We start from the raw sequence: 17127 nt of genomic DNA, 5'->3' as shown, positions 1-17127 counted from the left end.
GGCAGAGGGTTCATCAAACCACCTTCACAATTCTCTATTATTCCAATCTCTTGTAGAGCGCGGAAAGAATGAACACCTATTTCTTTCCGTACGAGCTCCGAGTTGGTGATTGGAATTTCGTGAGAAGATTCCATCACAACGATAAACTCCTTTCTTTTAATGATTTCCAGTACAAATCCTGCATCATTTCTGTGCCACTCTCTCCGATATTTCACGATAATACAAAACATGCTGTCTTTCTTTGAACTTTTTCGGTGTACTCCGTCAGTCCTATCTGGTAAGGATCCCACACCACGCAGCAGTATTCTAAAAGCGTAGTGTAGGCAGTCTCCTTAGTAGGTCTGTTACATCTACTAAGTGTCCTGCCAATAAAACGCAGTCTTTGGTTAGCCTACCCCACAACATTTTCTGTGTGTTCCTTCCAATTTAAGTTGTTCGTAACTGTAGGTATTTAGCTGAATTTACGGCTTTTAGATTAGACTTGTTTATCGTGTAACCAAAGTTCAACGAGTTCATTTTCGCACTCATGTGAATGACCTCAAACTTTTCGTTATTTAAGGTCAACTGCCACTTTTCAGACCATTCAGATATTGTTTTCTAAATATTTTGTGGAATTAGTTTTTGATCTTCTGATGACTTTACTATTCGATAAATCAAACGTCATCTGCAAACAACAGAAGACTGCTGCTCAAATTGTCTCACAAATCGTTTAGAGAGATAAGAAACAGCAAAGGGCCTATAACACTACCTTGGGGAACGCCAGACATCACTTCTGTCAATTACTACAAACTGACCTCTTACAGGACATCACAAATCCAGTCACATAACAGACAATATTCCATAAGCACGCAATTTCACTACAAGCCCCTTGTGTGGTACAGTGTCAAAAGCCTTCCACAACTCCAGAAATATGGAATCAATCTGAAATCCCTTGTCAATAGCACTCAAAAATTCATGTGAATAAAGAGCTAGTTGTGTTTCACAGGAACGATGTTTTATAAACCCATGTTGACTGTGTGTCAATAGACCATTTTCTTCAAGGTAATTCATAATGTTCAAACACAATATACGTTCTAAAATCCTGCTGCATATCGATGTTAACGATATGGGATTGTAATTTAGTGGATTACTCCTACCACCTTTCTCGAATGATGGTGTGACCTGCGCAACTCTCCAGTCTTTGGGTAAGGATCTTTCATCGAGCGAAATGTAGAATGTGGACAGTGCACAATCTGTGTGACTGGGGGCAGATTGTGATGCCCTGGAGGCTCTACACAAGCATTTCAGAAACTGCACGACATGGAAATTTTTTAAAAAATTTGGGTCAGCTCCTATGGGACCAACCTGCTGACGTCATTGGTCGCTAGGCTTACACTCTACTCAATCTAACTTTGACAGGATAACACACACGCCCATGGCCAAAGCACGACTCGAACCTCCAACTGCAGGAGCTGTGCGGACTGTGACAAGACGCCTCAGACCACTTGGCTGCACGACATGTCGGGTGTTCAAGGTGTGCTGTGGTGTCTTCAACATGTGGCAAAACCATGTCCAGACATCATTGGGGTTCGGCGGCCACCTCTCATTACAGATGTCTGACAGTGTAGGCGGGGCAGACTAGTAAAACAGGACAGGTAGTGAACTATGGCGGAACTAACATCCGACTTTAATACTGGGCAAAGTACAAGTGTGTGTGAATACACAGTGCACCAAACACTTGTAAAGATCGGCCTCCACAACCAGTGACCCATGCATGTGCCAATGTTAATACGACATCAGCAACTATGACTGAAATGGACTCAGGACTACTGGCATTGGCCATTGGCGCAGAGGCAAAGCGTTGAATCTCCTGATGAATCCTAATACCTTCCTCATCACGCCGATGGGAGGGCGCAAATCCGTCGTCTTACAAGGAACAGTTCCTTGACTCCTGTACTACTCCTGTACTCTTTGATGGAGACAAACTAGTAGTGGCTCCATTATGCTCTGAGGAACATTTGTGTGGGCATTCATGTATCTAGTGAAGCTTGTTCAAGGCACCATGACGAGTAAGGAGTATCGCACACTGTTCGCAGACCAGATACACCCCTTCTTGACAATAATGTTTCCCGACAGCAGTGACACTTTTTCAACAACATAATGCACCAGGTGACAAGGCCAGAAATGTGATTGAGCAGTTTGAGGAACATAGTAGAAAGTTCCAATTGATTTGCTTATTCTTCCACTCGCCAGATCTGGACCCAATCAACCACGTCTGGGACGCAATTGAATGTGGCATCAGAGCTTGTGGCCCCCTCCCTGGAATTTACAGGAATTTTAGGTGACTTGGGTGAGCAGATGTGGTGCTAACTCCCTCGAGCGACCTAACAAGCCCTCATTACTTCCATGCCATGACAAGTCACCACTGTTATCCATGCCAAAGTTGGACATACTGGCTATTAGGTATGTGGTCATAATGTTCCGGCCAATCAGTGTATATTTATCACGCTGCTGCTCAGAAGTAAAGAGGAAATAATATTTTGCTTCCGTAGAACAGCCAGCTTACATAAGAACTCATGTTACTTGAAGTGACATTTCTTAGTCAAAGAGGCTTAGCTCTCACAGGTTCATCTCTGAAAACTGGAGATCCAAATACTGGAAATTTGCTCGGTGTATTAGAACTCTAGTCACTATGGTCTAGTTCTTGCAAAACACATTTGCAGGATCGCAGTTGGACAATAAGCTGGAAAGTGTTTACAAGTGCATTATACATCAATTAACACTCAGAATGAATTTGTTTGTAGTTGGGCCCATCATGTCAGAAGTGGGATCTTGCAATTTAAAAAAAGCACGTGATGATTAGTGGCATCACCTAAGCGCTCTATATAAGCGGGACCTCCAGTGCCTAGCAGCCAGTCGCCGACTCACCTCTGAAGATGTTGCCCGCAGTAGGCAACGAAATGTCAGGAACGAGAAATAGTTTTATATACGGACCACGGCAACTCAGCCGGGAAGTTTTAATTAATGAAGACGCCAGCCGTGAAAGCTTACATGTTATAATTAGACGCCTCTACAGGGGGGATATGTCAATTGTGATACGACGACTGGAGAGACTACGTAAGAAAAAAGCTCAACAACTTTGTTCACTCTTGTTATGTTGGCGTGACACTGGGACATTTCCCAAGTTTTTGAAAGCAAGAAGAATGTTCCATTCAGTACAAGCAAACCATATTTATTTAAGCATGGAATTCGCGATGCTGTGTGAGCAGATCCATCAAACACGTCGAAGACTTGCGGTAACTAGTAGTCAACTGTTAAATCTTCATTTATGTATTGGCAATACTAGGCTGGCCGCAGTGGCCGTACGGTTCTAGGCGCTGCAGTCCAGAACCGCAGGACTGCTACGGCCGCAGGTTCGAATCCTGCCTCGGGCATGGATGTGTGTGATGTCCTTAGGTTAGTTAGGTTTAAGTAGTTCTAAGTTCTAGGGGACTGATGACCTAAGATGTTAAGTCCCATAGTGCTCAGAGCCATTTGAACCATTTTTTGCCAATACTATGCAGTTGGGCGATTGGAATAAGGTGGATAGATTAACCTTTAGATCTATGGAACTTAGTGCAGAAGTGCCTTCTAATAGACAGAAGAAGTAGTTTGAGCATTTACAAAAACAGGAAACATTGATTACAGAGAATTCCCATACAGTTATCAACTTGTCTGGGAAAGAACTATCCAAGGAGGAAGTCTCTGTTCTCTCGAAAGGAGGAAATTTTGCTATGACTCCATCACAGACTCCCACGGAAGATATTGCTGCCAATATAGAAGCAGGGATTCGTCTTATCACCGCATTCTGCCGATGAAATCAGGATGGAAACCGCCAGGATATTACGTAAAGCCAAGCCACCCAGCAGTAATTTATCCCTAGGAGAAAGGGAGGTGTTACGGGAGATTAATGCGGGCAGGAATATTATTGTACTTACTGCTGATAAGGGTAATGCTACTGTCGTGTTGAAGAGTGAGGATTATCATAGGAAGATCAGTAACCTCTTGGCTCCCACTACCTATAAGAAACTGAAAAGGACCCTACAACGAAAGTGGTAAGTGCTATCCAGCAATTAATAAAAAGCTCTTCCATTACTACAGAAGATAAAAAATACCTTTGCAAAATGGAAGCTTACCCTCCTAGACTGTATGGGTTACCTAAGACAAGCCCAACGTCCCATTGAGACCGATAGTAAGTGCCATTGGGACTCCTACTCAAGAGCTGGCAAGATATCTTGCTTCTTTGTTGCAACCGTATATAGGTAAAACTGACACTCATATTAAAAATTCCATGCATTTTATCGAAATACAAAGGGAGATCACAGTCCAAGTGACATCCTTGTCAGTTTCGATGTAGTATCTGTGTTCACCATGATCCCTGTTGAAGCTCTTTCTTACATAGCTGATATGTTTCCTACTGATGTAATAGCTTTGCGTCGACATTGTCTATCCTTGACTTATTTTCAATGTAACAAGTTTTATGAACAAATTGATGGGGTGGCCATAGGTACCCCTCTGAGCCCAGCTATTGCTAATCTATTTATGGAATTTTTCAAACAAGTGCTGCAGTCTGCCAATAAAAACCCTTTTAAATGGTATCAATATGTGGATGACACCTTTGTGATATGGAATCATGCTGAAGAGGAACAGAGTGATTTTTTGGTGCACATAAACAGTTTCAATCCAAAGATACAATTCACCATGGAGAAAGAGTAGTGTACAACATTTTTTGGATGTATTGGTTATTAAACGGGCAGATGGGCCTTTAGGGCACAAAACACACACACACACACACACACACACACACACACACACACACACACACACACACACACACACAGAGAGACACAGAGAGAGAGAGAGAGAGAGAGAGAGAGAGAGAGAGAGAGAGAGATCGTTACCTACGTACGGATTCGAATCATCATCCTAGGCAGAAGACAGGAGTCATAAAAACTTTAGTGGACAGGGCTAATAATATCTGAGCCAATTTATTTGCAAGATGAATTAAGCCATTTGTGAACGGCTTTCAAGAGAAATGGGTACACTGACAACGAGATAGATTGAGCACTCCATCCTAGAAGAAAAGTGTCCGAAAATACACGACAACAACAACAACAACAACAACAACCACCGTCGGCTGGAAAAGTTTTTCTTCCATTTATTCGTAACATCATGGACCGTATTAAGAAGTTTTGGCCAAGTTTCAAGTGGAGAATCTTTCGACCTACCAAGAAAATTACTGAAAGTTTAAGATCGGTGAAAGACTCACGACACCCCCTCAGCTACCCCAGGTGTGTATAAAATTCCGTGTAGCTGTGGCATGATTTGTATTGGAACAAGTAAAAGGAGTGTTAATACCCCCCTAACGGAACACAAAAGCAACTGTAGATTGGGACAAATTGATAAATCAGCTGTAGTGGAACACGTTTTCAAAGACGGTGATCACGAAATAAAATTTAGTGAGACAAACGTAATAGCTAAGACTTCTCATTATTATACCCGCATGTATAGAGAAGCTATAGAGATCTACAAGCACGAAAATAATTTTAATAAAAAAGGAGGATTAAAACTAGACAATATATGGCGGTCGACTTTGCACCTACGAAGTGACAATTACCTGTCATCTAGAGAGGGGGCACTAGCCAGAGAGAGTTTTAAAGTCAAAAGCACGTGATGAGTAGTGGCGCCAACCAAGCGTTCTATGTAAGTGGGACATCCAGTGCCTAGCAGCCAGTTGCTGACTCACCTCGGAAGATGTTGCCCACAGTAGGTAACGAAACGTAAGGAAGGAGAAATTTTATATATGGACCACGGCAATTCAGCCCGGAAGTTTTAATTAATGAAGACACCAGCCGTGAAAGCTTACATGTTATGAAAAATTACTCTGTTACAGAAATGCTCATGCAACTCCTGCTACAAATCATGTTATATTTATTTCAATATGGAAATTTATAAATATGAAATAAATGAATGCTTATTCGAATTTGTGGGCTGCAGTCAGAAAACAGGAGTGGCTATTCCAGGTTTAATACGATCAATACTAGAGAAACACCAATTCCCGTCAGTGAATGCCACAGATTCTCAGTTGCAGCCTACAACGATGGGAAATTCTGAAGCATTGTTGGAAGTTCCTTATATTCCATGTCAGCTAACAGTTGGAGGGGTCAGGTTGAAGCTGTAAGCCCTGTTGCTGCTCAGCTAGATAAGATTGTCATTGTCGTTTAAACTCTCCGCAAGTTAAATTTATCACCTAGAACACATTCTGCAGTACTATGTGGTTTGGATTATGAGAGATCTTTCACACATTTATTCATAGCGTCAATCTGGCTTAAGTTGGTACCAACTGACAGCAAAATCAAATTACTACAAGCTTGAAATATTACCACCTATGGTGACGTAGGACACAGAGCTTATTAAAGGAGAAAATATCTTTGCGAAAACTGGGACACCATTCTCCCTACCCCTAAAGTTGTTGCCAGGGCAATTAATTTCAACCCTGATTTTACAGAGCTGCACACTAAAAAAAAGAATCATTTAATGATGAAACCAGGAATAAAGTGACAGATGTGAATTCAGAAGAGGTATTCAAGGTGAATATTTAATTGATAATCCGGAGTGTGACTTGAAAACTGTATGAAAGGTTGAAGACTTTAGTTGAATCATTTAGGTTTTTGTGGAAATACATGCTGACGATTAGGTTGCTGAGGCATGCAGATTACTTATCAATGAATACCCCGATGATATCACACCAGATGTGGAAGAAAAAAATAATAGTCATACTTCAAATTTTGAATGTATTAGTTCAGAAACATACTTCTTGAGTAAGATGCAAGAGCTTGAAATTTTAAGCTTATTTTTGAGTGTACAAATAGCTACATGTGTGTTCTGCACACTCCTAGTGACTAGCTGAAGCAGGAAGGTCATTCAACACACTGGTTTGTTTAAAAATTGTCACAGATCAACTACGCATTAGACAATGTCTCAGATTTGTTGACCTTGTGAACAGAGTACAATTTGGCAGGGCAACTAGACTTTCATGCTCTTTCTCAATGATTTGCTGAAACATGCTACCCCTGGTACACACAAGTGCACTGACTTGTCTTTACTACAATGTGTGGCCATGCCTGGAAACTATTGGTGACAGAACACAAACTACAGTCTTACTGGCACTACACGTTGCTGCAATACACAAATTAATGTAATGATTAGCCTTTTGTTTTAAAGTGAAGTGAAATTAAAATTAAATCAATTTAAAAATTAAATGCTGCTTATATATATTTTATATTAATTTATTATTGAGTAGCATTTGAATTCTAACTTTTAAATTAGTCAGTCTTATCAGTTTTCTGTCTTGCTGTGTAGGTCTGTTGAGCTAACATCCAGTTCCCTGGCTGTGGTGGTGTTGGGTTACTGTTAACTGTCTTCATCAAAACTTATAAGGAGCTATCAGAAAGTTTCCATTTGAGGACATTGATGCAGTGCATATGCGACATAGCACCAACATGTAAGCAAAGTATTAATGTGGCATTCATGTATTTCCGACTAGTGTGTGGTAAATGCAGAAATTTGAACCATAGAGACATTACCAAAAACGTTCAAACAGGACCAACATGCTGTTATTCTTTTCGTGGCTGCCAAGGAGAAACACCAGTAGACATCCATCAGAGAATGTTCTCATCACTCCCCATGATATTATCCCTCTTCGGTCCATTAAAGGCATTGAGGGTCAACAATTATTGTCGGAGGAGATGGTGCAGTAGCTGGTTACAGACTTCACACAGCACGATGTATGAATAGTTTTCCATCTACATTGGCTCAAGTAGCCAAAGTTTAATTGCAACGAATGTGTATATGTGGTATAGTATGGTTAAAAATATTTGAGGCATTTGTCAAACCTTTGTTTCCATTTGAAAAGGCACATCTTAACAATAAACAGCCTTTATAAAGCAACAGACACTCAGTGTTAACTATTCTACATGTGTGACTGTAGAAACCTGACAATCATATCAATATTTAGGTGAAAATATGGTGATATTTGTTAAAGTTTAACAAATGACCCACCATTTCATTTCAACACCACTTTCTCCTAATTTCGAATTGTGTTTAAATAGTGTATTATTTAGTAAGTTTTAGATTACAAATATAGTATACATAGTATTTGCACACCTTCACATGCTGTATTTTTTAATGCCATCATAATTCCCTAAAATACTAAATACTAAAAACAGATGTTTCTCATTGTATTTCCTTAGTTCTACCATTTGCCTGAAGCTGTATGACTACCTTCACAGTATCATCTGTCGTGTTTTTATACAAATGAGGTTGTCAAGTTTCGAAACTTAATTCTTTACTTCAGAGGTGAGAAAAGAAGAATATATAAATCACACATTCCTATTAACATATTTTATTAAACAGAATGTATAATAAAGTATAAATAATTAAGTCTTGTACGGACTGGCACCTACAACATAAAAATCACACACACACACACACACACACACACACACACACACACACACACACCTGTCTTTTCCTAGAAAGACAAATACTTTAACACATCTGCCCAATTTGCATTTTACCAGACAGATAATATTACACAAATGTCAAATTTCATCCCCACACAACACAGTCTTCACCGCCCCTCCACTATAAATTTACAACTCGTCATGATCTTCACTTTCACCATCCTTGTCCTCAACTTCTTGTTCACTGTCATCTGACTTCTTTGGTTCATCATCTCCTTCCTCTACTTCATCCTCCTCTTCGATCTGCAATAAAAAACATATGCATCTTCACTTTAAAATCAATTTTTTATTGATGTACATCTCTCTCTCTACCTCTGTGTGTGTGTGTGTGTGTGTGTGTGTGTGTGTGTGTGTGTGTGTGTGTGTAGGGGGAGGAGGGAGGAGGAGGGGGGGGGGGGTACACTTTTGTTTTGGAGAGGACATGAGGGATTTACAAACTTTGTCACATCTTCAGAGATTGCAGGTGTCCAAATTCTAATTCACTTTGCTCCTTCAAATGTTCAACATCAAAAATCTTGACGGAGTGAACCTCATTTCTTTTTAGTATACCTCAGACTGAAAAACCTGTGGGTGTGGTATCTGGAGATTGTGGTGGCAATTCAACAATACCCCATCTGCCAATCCAAAGTGTTCATTTAGAAATTCTCACATTAACTCTGGTAGCCATATTAATTTTCTTTAACCAGCTGCAGATCAACAATTTTCCAGTTCTACATACACTTTTGAAACAATTTCAGAACTGACAGCGCTGTTTATATAATATGGCCCAATTAGCCCACCACTGAAAATCCCTGCCCTTACACTCTCACCAGGAGAGTAACTCCTCTCCATTGCATGAGGCTTCTTAAAATCCTTTTAGACAAAGCTGTGTGTTCATTCATCACTCCAAAGAATGCTTTTGTAAAACTTGATCAGTTTCTTGTCATATTGTGTCCAATTTATGAATTTCTTACTCCCCTACGTATGATCTGCATTTAGGCATTCAAGTAAACTAGGCCTATATGGACTCAATTTCCTATCACCCACATGCTTGTTCTTGCTATTCTCTACTCCTTTGACACTTCCTTTGGAATTTAGTTTGTGATTGCACAAAATACTGCTTAACAACATTAAGAATCTCTTCTTTAATACTTTAAGGCTTTGGCCCACCTGAACAAGGACCCCTTTAGTACCAATCCAGTCTTTTCAAATTTTAAATATAATTTGTAAATGCCTTGTGGAGATGAAGGTTGGATGTTTGGAAAATGTTCCACAAACAAATTACAAAAATCGCTGCAATGACCATGTTTTCACCATATATGCAATGCATATTTTACTGTAGTTAACTCTACATGTTTCTCAGATATCATCAAACATAACTGCAAACTGCTAGTGTCAACTGATTTATGGGTACTACACACTATTAAATTTCACAATTGACCAACTATGTTAGCAAAACAAAGCCTAAAGAATGTTAGTGACCACTGTGTTATGGACCACTCCATATGTCAAAAAGAGGGGTGGAGGCATGGGGAGGAAGACAAGTATTTTTCAGCAGCATCTAAGAATGAAATAAGAAACGAGTGAAAACACACACACACACACACACACACACACACACACACACACACACACACCCTTCACTAAATAGTATTTGGTGGCTGCTAGAGTAGAGGTGTATGTATTCTGTATTTCTGGTTACACTGCATTTGAACATCTGGAGTACATGTTCATTAAATGTTCACCTGTACATATTTTTCCTCCTCCACCATCAGTATTTGCACTTCTTAGACATTTCTTCCAATTTAAAATTAGTATTTTTGTGTGTACATTGGGCTACAAGAATGGTGGATCCTTCACAGTATTACTATAGTGCTTACATCAGGTTGACAAATCAGTTTCCACATTATCTTATTTTAAATGGCATGGAAGTCTGAACCCTATAACTTCAAGCAACCTCACACATTCTGCCTCAAATGTATCATGGACAGCAACTGTACTTCAGCAGAGCAGCTTGGAAAATTAAATTGTCAAGCAAATATGTTTATGCTTCACACCTTCAAGCCTTCCAAGATGAGTAATGCTAATGTAATAAATTTTAGATTTGTCTCCCAGTTATAACTGGGAGGGGACTGCTTTAATGTAGCCTGTACAAAAAGACCAATAATGGAAATTACAGTCCTCTGTGCCTCACAAATAATTGCTGATCACTTGCAGGTGAACATGAACTCAGGGAAATACGGCTATCAAAGCATAAAATTAAATGGTTTATGCAATCTGATGTTTCTAGCTGGGTTATGTAATTACTCCAAGATTTCAGCAGACAGACTTCTTGCCATCTTCACATGGTCCCCTATGACTGCTGCTCCACCCCATATGCCGCCGCCCGTTACCCCATCTGCCACTCCACTCCTATTGCCATCTGTGCAGTTGCCAAGGTGGATGGTGGCAGTGCCCGGTTCCCAACTACTCTCCAGTGACCACACTATCACCGTCTGGTGTGAATATCACTACACAGGAACATTTTTCGTTTTCTATCCTCAGTGGAGGGTTCCATGCCTGACTCAACTGTGCTGTTACCTTTATTAATTAAACCAACTTTGTCCCTGAATCCAATGGCCTCTAATTACCCAATCCAAGGAGGAAGAGTGTCGATTTTGACTTTAGTCCATAGTATGGCCAATTTTTATACTATGGTCGGCCACAGCTGATTTGGTGTGATTCAGTGTTTTGTCTATGGTTGTGGCCCTCTCTTACCACACATTTCTCCAATGTATGCTATGCTGCACTAGTAAGAGATTTGGTAGACTTGTGGTTTGCAAAGGCCTAATCATTCTTCAGTGAGTCTAGTACTGTTGATGTTTTACAGGGTGAACGAAACACACATTTAACACTGTCGCTTCAAGATCCTGCAGATTTCTCTCTAAATATTGCCAACAAATGGGATTCATGCTAGACATCTGTGCTTTTTTCCCCCATCTTTCTGTTGTCTGGGTACAGCCTGTCTAAACACAAATCATATCATTTCTCCAGAATGTTGCCTCAAGGTGCTTCACCTTACCTGGAAGGGCATCCTGGTCACAGATGGATCAGATGGCTTGTGCCCTGTGAACAAGTGTGCATGGAACATATTCACACTGGGTGTTGTGACTATTGGACGTATGCAGATACAGATCAGGGGGGTGTGGGTTTTCTGTACACACTGCAGCCAAGTTTGCCATCTGGTTTCCATTTCATTAGGATTTCAAAGAACAGAAGGGCACCATCCTGTTCCACCTCCATGGTAAACTGGTTGTTTGGGTGCAGCAAACTATGGTGACCGAAATCCACTTAAGCTGTCCCATCCAGGTGGTCAGCCACTTCACAATAAAGAAGTTCAAAAATGGTTCAAATGGTTCTGAGCACTATGGGACTTAACAGCTGTGGTCATCAGTCCCCTATAACTTAGAACTACTTAAACCTAACTAACCTAAGGACATCACACACATCCATGCCCGAGGCAGGATTCGAACCTGCAACCGTAGCAGTCGCGCGGTTCCAGACTGCGCACCTAGAACTGCAAGACCACTGCGGCCGGCAATAAAGAAGTCCCATTTTGTTGTGCTTTTTCCACAGCTCTCTTCTCAAAAATCCTTCATGACTAAATTCACCACAGCCAGCAACAGGACATCCCGTGGCAACTCTGTTCTTAATTTCCATCACACAGGAAGTACACTGAAGTAAGGACAAACTCATCAGGTTGGTGTCTATCTTCCTGTTTTTTCAGTTCCATTCAGTCCTTCAGTAGTACCCTCATGAAGAGGAACAATACATGAAGTGATTAACATATCCCTATCAACTGAGTCTTAATTTCTTTTAGATGTTGTACAAAACTAATGTAAATGTGGATGTGATGTTCACTTTTGCCCCCACAGATGGACTCAGGAGGGCAGTCAGATGTATGTTGCTGTAACTGTATTTTTAACTATGGGGTGCAGTGGAATACCTTCTTTGTGGAGCTTTTGCAGACCATGTAGTCATAGCAGTGCAACAAGTCAAGGTTTAAGTTCCTTAACAGTTTTCACATCAAATGTACTAGAGTTTGTGCTCACTTCAACATACTGCTAATTTGATGTAAATTATTGTGAACAGATGGATGGCATCACCATGGGACTTCTTGTTGCTGATTGTGGCAAATTTGTTCCTTGAGGATATGACCCTGGAATAAGCCCTACACCAAACTTTATTATTAAGTGGCTGACATTTGTCTAGTCACATGGACAAGACAGCTTCAATTAATTATTTAGTCACCTGAATTCACTGCACCACAACATACAGTTTACCACAGAGGTAGGACAGGATAGCACCCTCCCATTTCTTAGGATCTTAGTGAAATGGAAACCAGACAGCAAGCTGGCATACAGTATGTACACAAAAAACAAGTGCACACACTGATCTGTATCTGAATGCCTCCAGTAGTCAACAGCGAGACCGTGTTTTAAGCACACTTTTTCACGGGTGATATTCCGGAGAAATAGGTCCAACAGCAAGGAGGTAAGACATGCATTTAGACAGGCTGTATAGACACCATCGACATGAAAAAGAAGAGCACAAATCACTAGCATGCATCCCATTTATTGGCAATATTTCAACAAAAATATGAAGGATCTTTGAGTGACGATGTTGTATGTCTATTTTGCGCACCCCCTAAAACATAAATCCTACAGGCTCAGTGAAGCACGATTAGGCCTTCTCAAACCATGAGTCTACCACATCTCTTGCCATTGCAGCATAGCATGCATTGGGGAAACTCCACACACAGTAGGGAAGAGGTACCACGAACATAGATACCACATCAAATCATGCAAGGCCACCCAATCAGCTGTGGTGGACCATAGCAAGAAACTAGCCATACTACTGGTAACACCAAAATACTTGACAATGAGATTGCCTGATTAAAGATGCTACTGGAATCTGGGTCTAATATGGTCTAATTAATAAAGATAGCAGCCTATAACTGAGTCTGGTGTGAAACCCTGCACTGAGGCCAGGAAAGAAAAGCACTCCCATAGAGTGATGTCCGCACCCTACAGCAACAGCATGTGCACTGAAGACTAGAGGTTTGTGGAGTAATTACTACATGACCCAACTGGACACCTGATAATTCCCAAGTATGAAGTCATCAATTATTGTTCTGAGCGAAGTAAACGAAAGAAGAATAATGTTTAACACTTAAGAACTATTCTGTACCATTCAAGAGAGCCAGAGGGAAGAACAGTGTGTGGTTTCTAATAAATAAGAACAACTGATAAGGTATCAGGAACAGAAGAAACAAAAATATAGCAGACTTTTGTAAAAACATAAAAGATACAACTTAAATTAATGTAACTATGTAATCTCACTCCAAGCCATTGTGACAATAAGAAGCATTTTATGAAGAGATACAATACATATGGGATAAAAGACGTGATTTTCACCTGAAATTATTAATTTGAGACAAATGCCAAAGTTGGTACCAAAAAACATTATGCTTCTGTTAGTAGCCACAGAATCAATGACTGAAGTGAGGAAGCTCAAGGCTTGTTAAGTCAGCTGAAGAAAATTTGCAAGGGACATGTTTTTGTAAGAACCACCAAAATATAAAATGGACATGGAGTTGTCAAAGTCACGAGGTTTTGGAAGATTATTATTGCAAACTAAATAAAATAATTAGAGATTTTTTAGTTTTAAACCAATTTAATACTGGTACTGCCAGCAGAATGGCAAGAGTGAAGCAGACAAACATTCAACAAGGAAGGGAACTAATATAATTGAAAAAATTACTATACAGTCCAGTCACTTTAAGGTGACCACAGTCAAAAGGCCAAATAACTACCTTTTGCATTGCGGACCACTGTGAGACATGCAGGCAGTGTCAATGAGGTTCTGTAACGTAATGACAGGCATTTGGAGCCATTTCACCTCCAACGCTACGGCCACTTGTGCTAGGTTTCCCCATTTAAGACCCATGGTGTGACCAGCCTTATTGAGACTGACTCACAGATTCTCAACTGGGTTTAAATTTGGGGAGTTTTGTGGCTAGGGGAGTACAGTGAACTCATCCTGGTGCTCTTTGAACAATGTTCTTACTCTGCAAGCTATGTGACACGTAGTGTTGTACTCCTGGTATATGCCATTGTGCCAAGGAAAAACAGGAGTGGACAATGTCTCCCTAAGCTGCATGCAGGAGTGGACATGGTCTCGCAAGGATAGATGCATACTTGCATTTATTGACTAAACCCTCCAGAATGAGAGGTCACCCAGGGAATACTGTGAAACCATTCCTGAGACCATATCCCTCCCTCGTCTGGCCTGGATCCTTCCGATGATTGTTACTAGGCCATACATGCCAATGAGCATTTGTCTGATGGGGCATAAACCACAATTCATCCGAAAAGGCCATCTGTTGTCACTCAGGGGAGTTCAGTTGGGGTGTTGGCATACAAATCTGAGTCTCCACCACCAATGAAAAGCTGTCAGCATGGGCCTTTGAACCAGGCACCTGCTACAGAGACCCATACAATGAAACTTTCACTTAACAGCCATTTTAGAGGGACAACTGGTAGCCCCTTGGTTCATCTGGGCAGTCAGTTGCTCATCTGTTCACCCCTGCTCACCTCCACAGCCACTTTTCAACAGTCACTTATGGCCCGTGGTGCAACAGTTATATCGGCACCAGTTGCGGATAGCACTTTCTTGCCACAGACATACTTCAACCACTGTTTCACATGAACAGTTTACAAACTTAGCCATTTCAGAAATGCATCCATCCTTGGCCTGAAAGCCAATGATCATACCCTTTTGGGTGTCCAGTAAATCACTCTGAACGCAACACCTGCACTGTTTTCCATGTTCCCTCAACACACTATATACCCTCCACTGCTAGTGCTGCCACCTGCTGTCCGAGTGGTTATTGCACACTAATGTCCAACAGATTGTCGAAATGTGACTGGACCATGAAAGTGATAAATAATTACAGAGGGCTCTTCAGATGAGATTAGGGTAACAACTATGGACAAGATACAATACTTAATGATTTAAATGCATAAGAAAGGAAGTAGATACAAAGAAAGAAAGAAAGAGAAACAAAATTAGAACTAGGAAACTAAAGAAAATTTAAGGAAGTTTATGATTGATAAAAGAAGTAACAGCAACTGACAGCAATAAAGGCCACTTAACATCTCATTAACCATGAGAATACAGATACAGATAGCTGATGAGAGGCCAGACAAACGTGTGGTTCCTGAAGAGGGGCAGCAGCCTTTTCAGTAGTTGCAAGGGCAACAGTCTGGATGATTGACTGATCTGGCCTTGTAACAATAACCAAAACGGTCTTGCTGTGCTGGTACTGCGAACGGCTGAAAGCAAGGGGAAACTACAGCCGTAATTTTTCCCGAGGGCATGCAGCTTTACTGTATGATTAAATGATGATGGCGTCCTCTTGGGTAAAATATTCCGGAGGTAAAATAGTCCCCCATTCGGATCTCCGGGCGGGGACAACTCAAGAGGATGTTGTTATCAGGAGAAAAAAAACTGGCGTTCTACGGGTCTGAGCGTGGAATGTCAGTTCCTTTTATCGGGCAGGTAGGTTAGAAAATTTAAAAAGGGAAATGGATAGGTTAAAGTTAGATATAGTGGGAATTAGTGAAGTTCGGTGGCAGGAGGAACAAGACTTCTGGTCAGGTGACTACAGGGTTATAAACACAAAATCAAATAGGGGAAATGCAGGAGTAGGTTTAATACTGAATAGGAAAATAGGAATGCGGGTAAGCTACTACAAACAGCATAGTGAACACATTAGTGTGGCCAAGATAGATACGAAGCCCACACCTACTACAGTAGTACAAGTTTATATGCCAACTAGCTCTGCAGATGACGAAAAAATTGAAGAAATGTATGATGAAATAAAAGAAATTATTCAGATTGTGAAGGGAGACGAAAATTTAATAGTCATGGGCGACTGGAATTCGTCAGTAGGAAAAGGGAGAGAAGGAATCATAGTAGGTGAATATGGATTGGGGCTAAGAAATTAAAGAGGAAGCCGCCTGGTAGAATTTTGCACAGAGCACAACATAATCATAACTAACACTTGGTTTAAGAATCATGAAAGGTTTAATACATGGAAGAACCCTGGAGATACTAATAGGTTTCAGATAGATTATATAATGGTAAGACAGAGATTTAGGAACTAGGTTTTAAATTGTAAGACATTTCCAGGGGAAGATGTGGACTCTGACCACAATCTATTGGTTATGAACTGTAGATTAAAACTGAAGAAACTGCAAAAAGGTGGGAATTTAAGGAGATGGGACCTGGATAAACTGAAAGAACCAGAGGTTGTACAGAGTTTCAGGGAGAGCATAAGGGAACAATTGACAGGAATGGGGGAAAGAAATACAGTAGCTTTGAGGGACGAAGTAGCGAAGGCAGCAGAGGATCAAGTAGGTAAAAAGACGAGGACTAGTAGAAATCCTTGGGTAACAGAAGAAATATTGAATTTAATTGATGAAAGGAGAAAATACAAAAACGCAGTAAATGAAGCAGGCAAAAAGGAATACAAACGTCTCAAAAATGAGATCGACAGGAA

The 17127-nt window shown here is 40.7% G+C and overlaps 1 protein-coding gene across 1 annotated transcript in view; it reads right to left on the bottom strand.

Annotated features, from left to right (window-relative positions):
• Positions 1-8406: 8406 nt before the first annotated feature.
• LOC124555436 (endoplasmin) overlaps positions 8407-17127 on the bottom strand; it is a 33104-nt gene continuing 24383 nt past the window's right edge. The window contains exon 15 of the mRNA XM_047129346.1: positions 8407-8786. Coding sequence (XP_046985302.1) covers positions 8673-8786 — 114 coding nt within the window. The 3' untranslated portion in view covers positions 8407-8672. The remainder of the gene's footprint in view (positions 8787-17127) is intronic.

This window comes from Schistocerca americana, chromosome X (genome assembly GCF_021461395.2).
Source record: "Schistocerca americana isolate TAMUIC-IGC-003095 chromosome X, iqSchAmer2.1, whole genome shotgun sequence".
NCBI lineage: Eukaryota > Metazoa > Arthropoda > Insecta > Orthoptera > Acrididae > Schistocerca > Schistocerca americana.
This window is presented reverse-complemented; position numbering and strand designations above follow the sequence as displayed.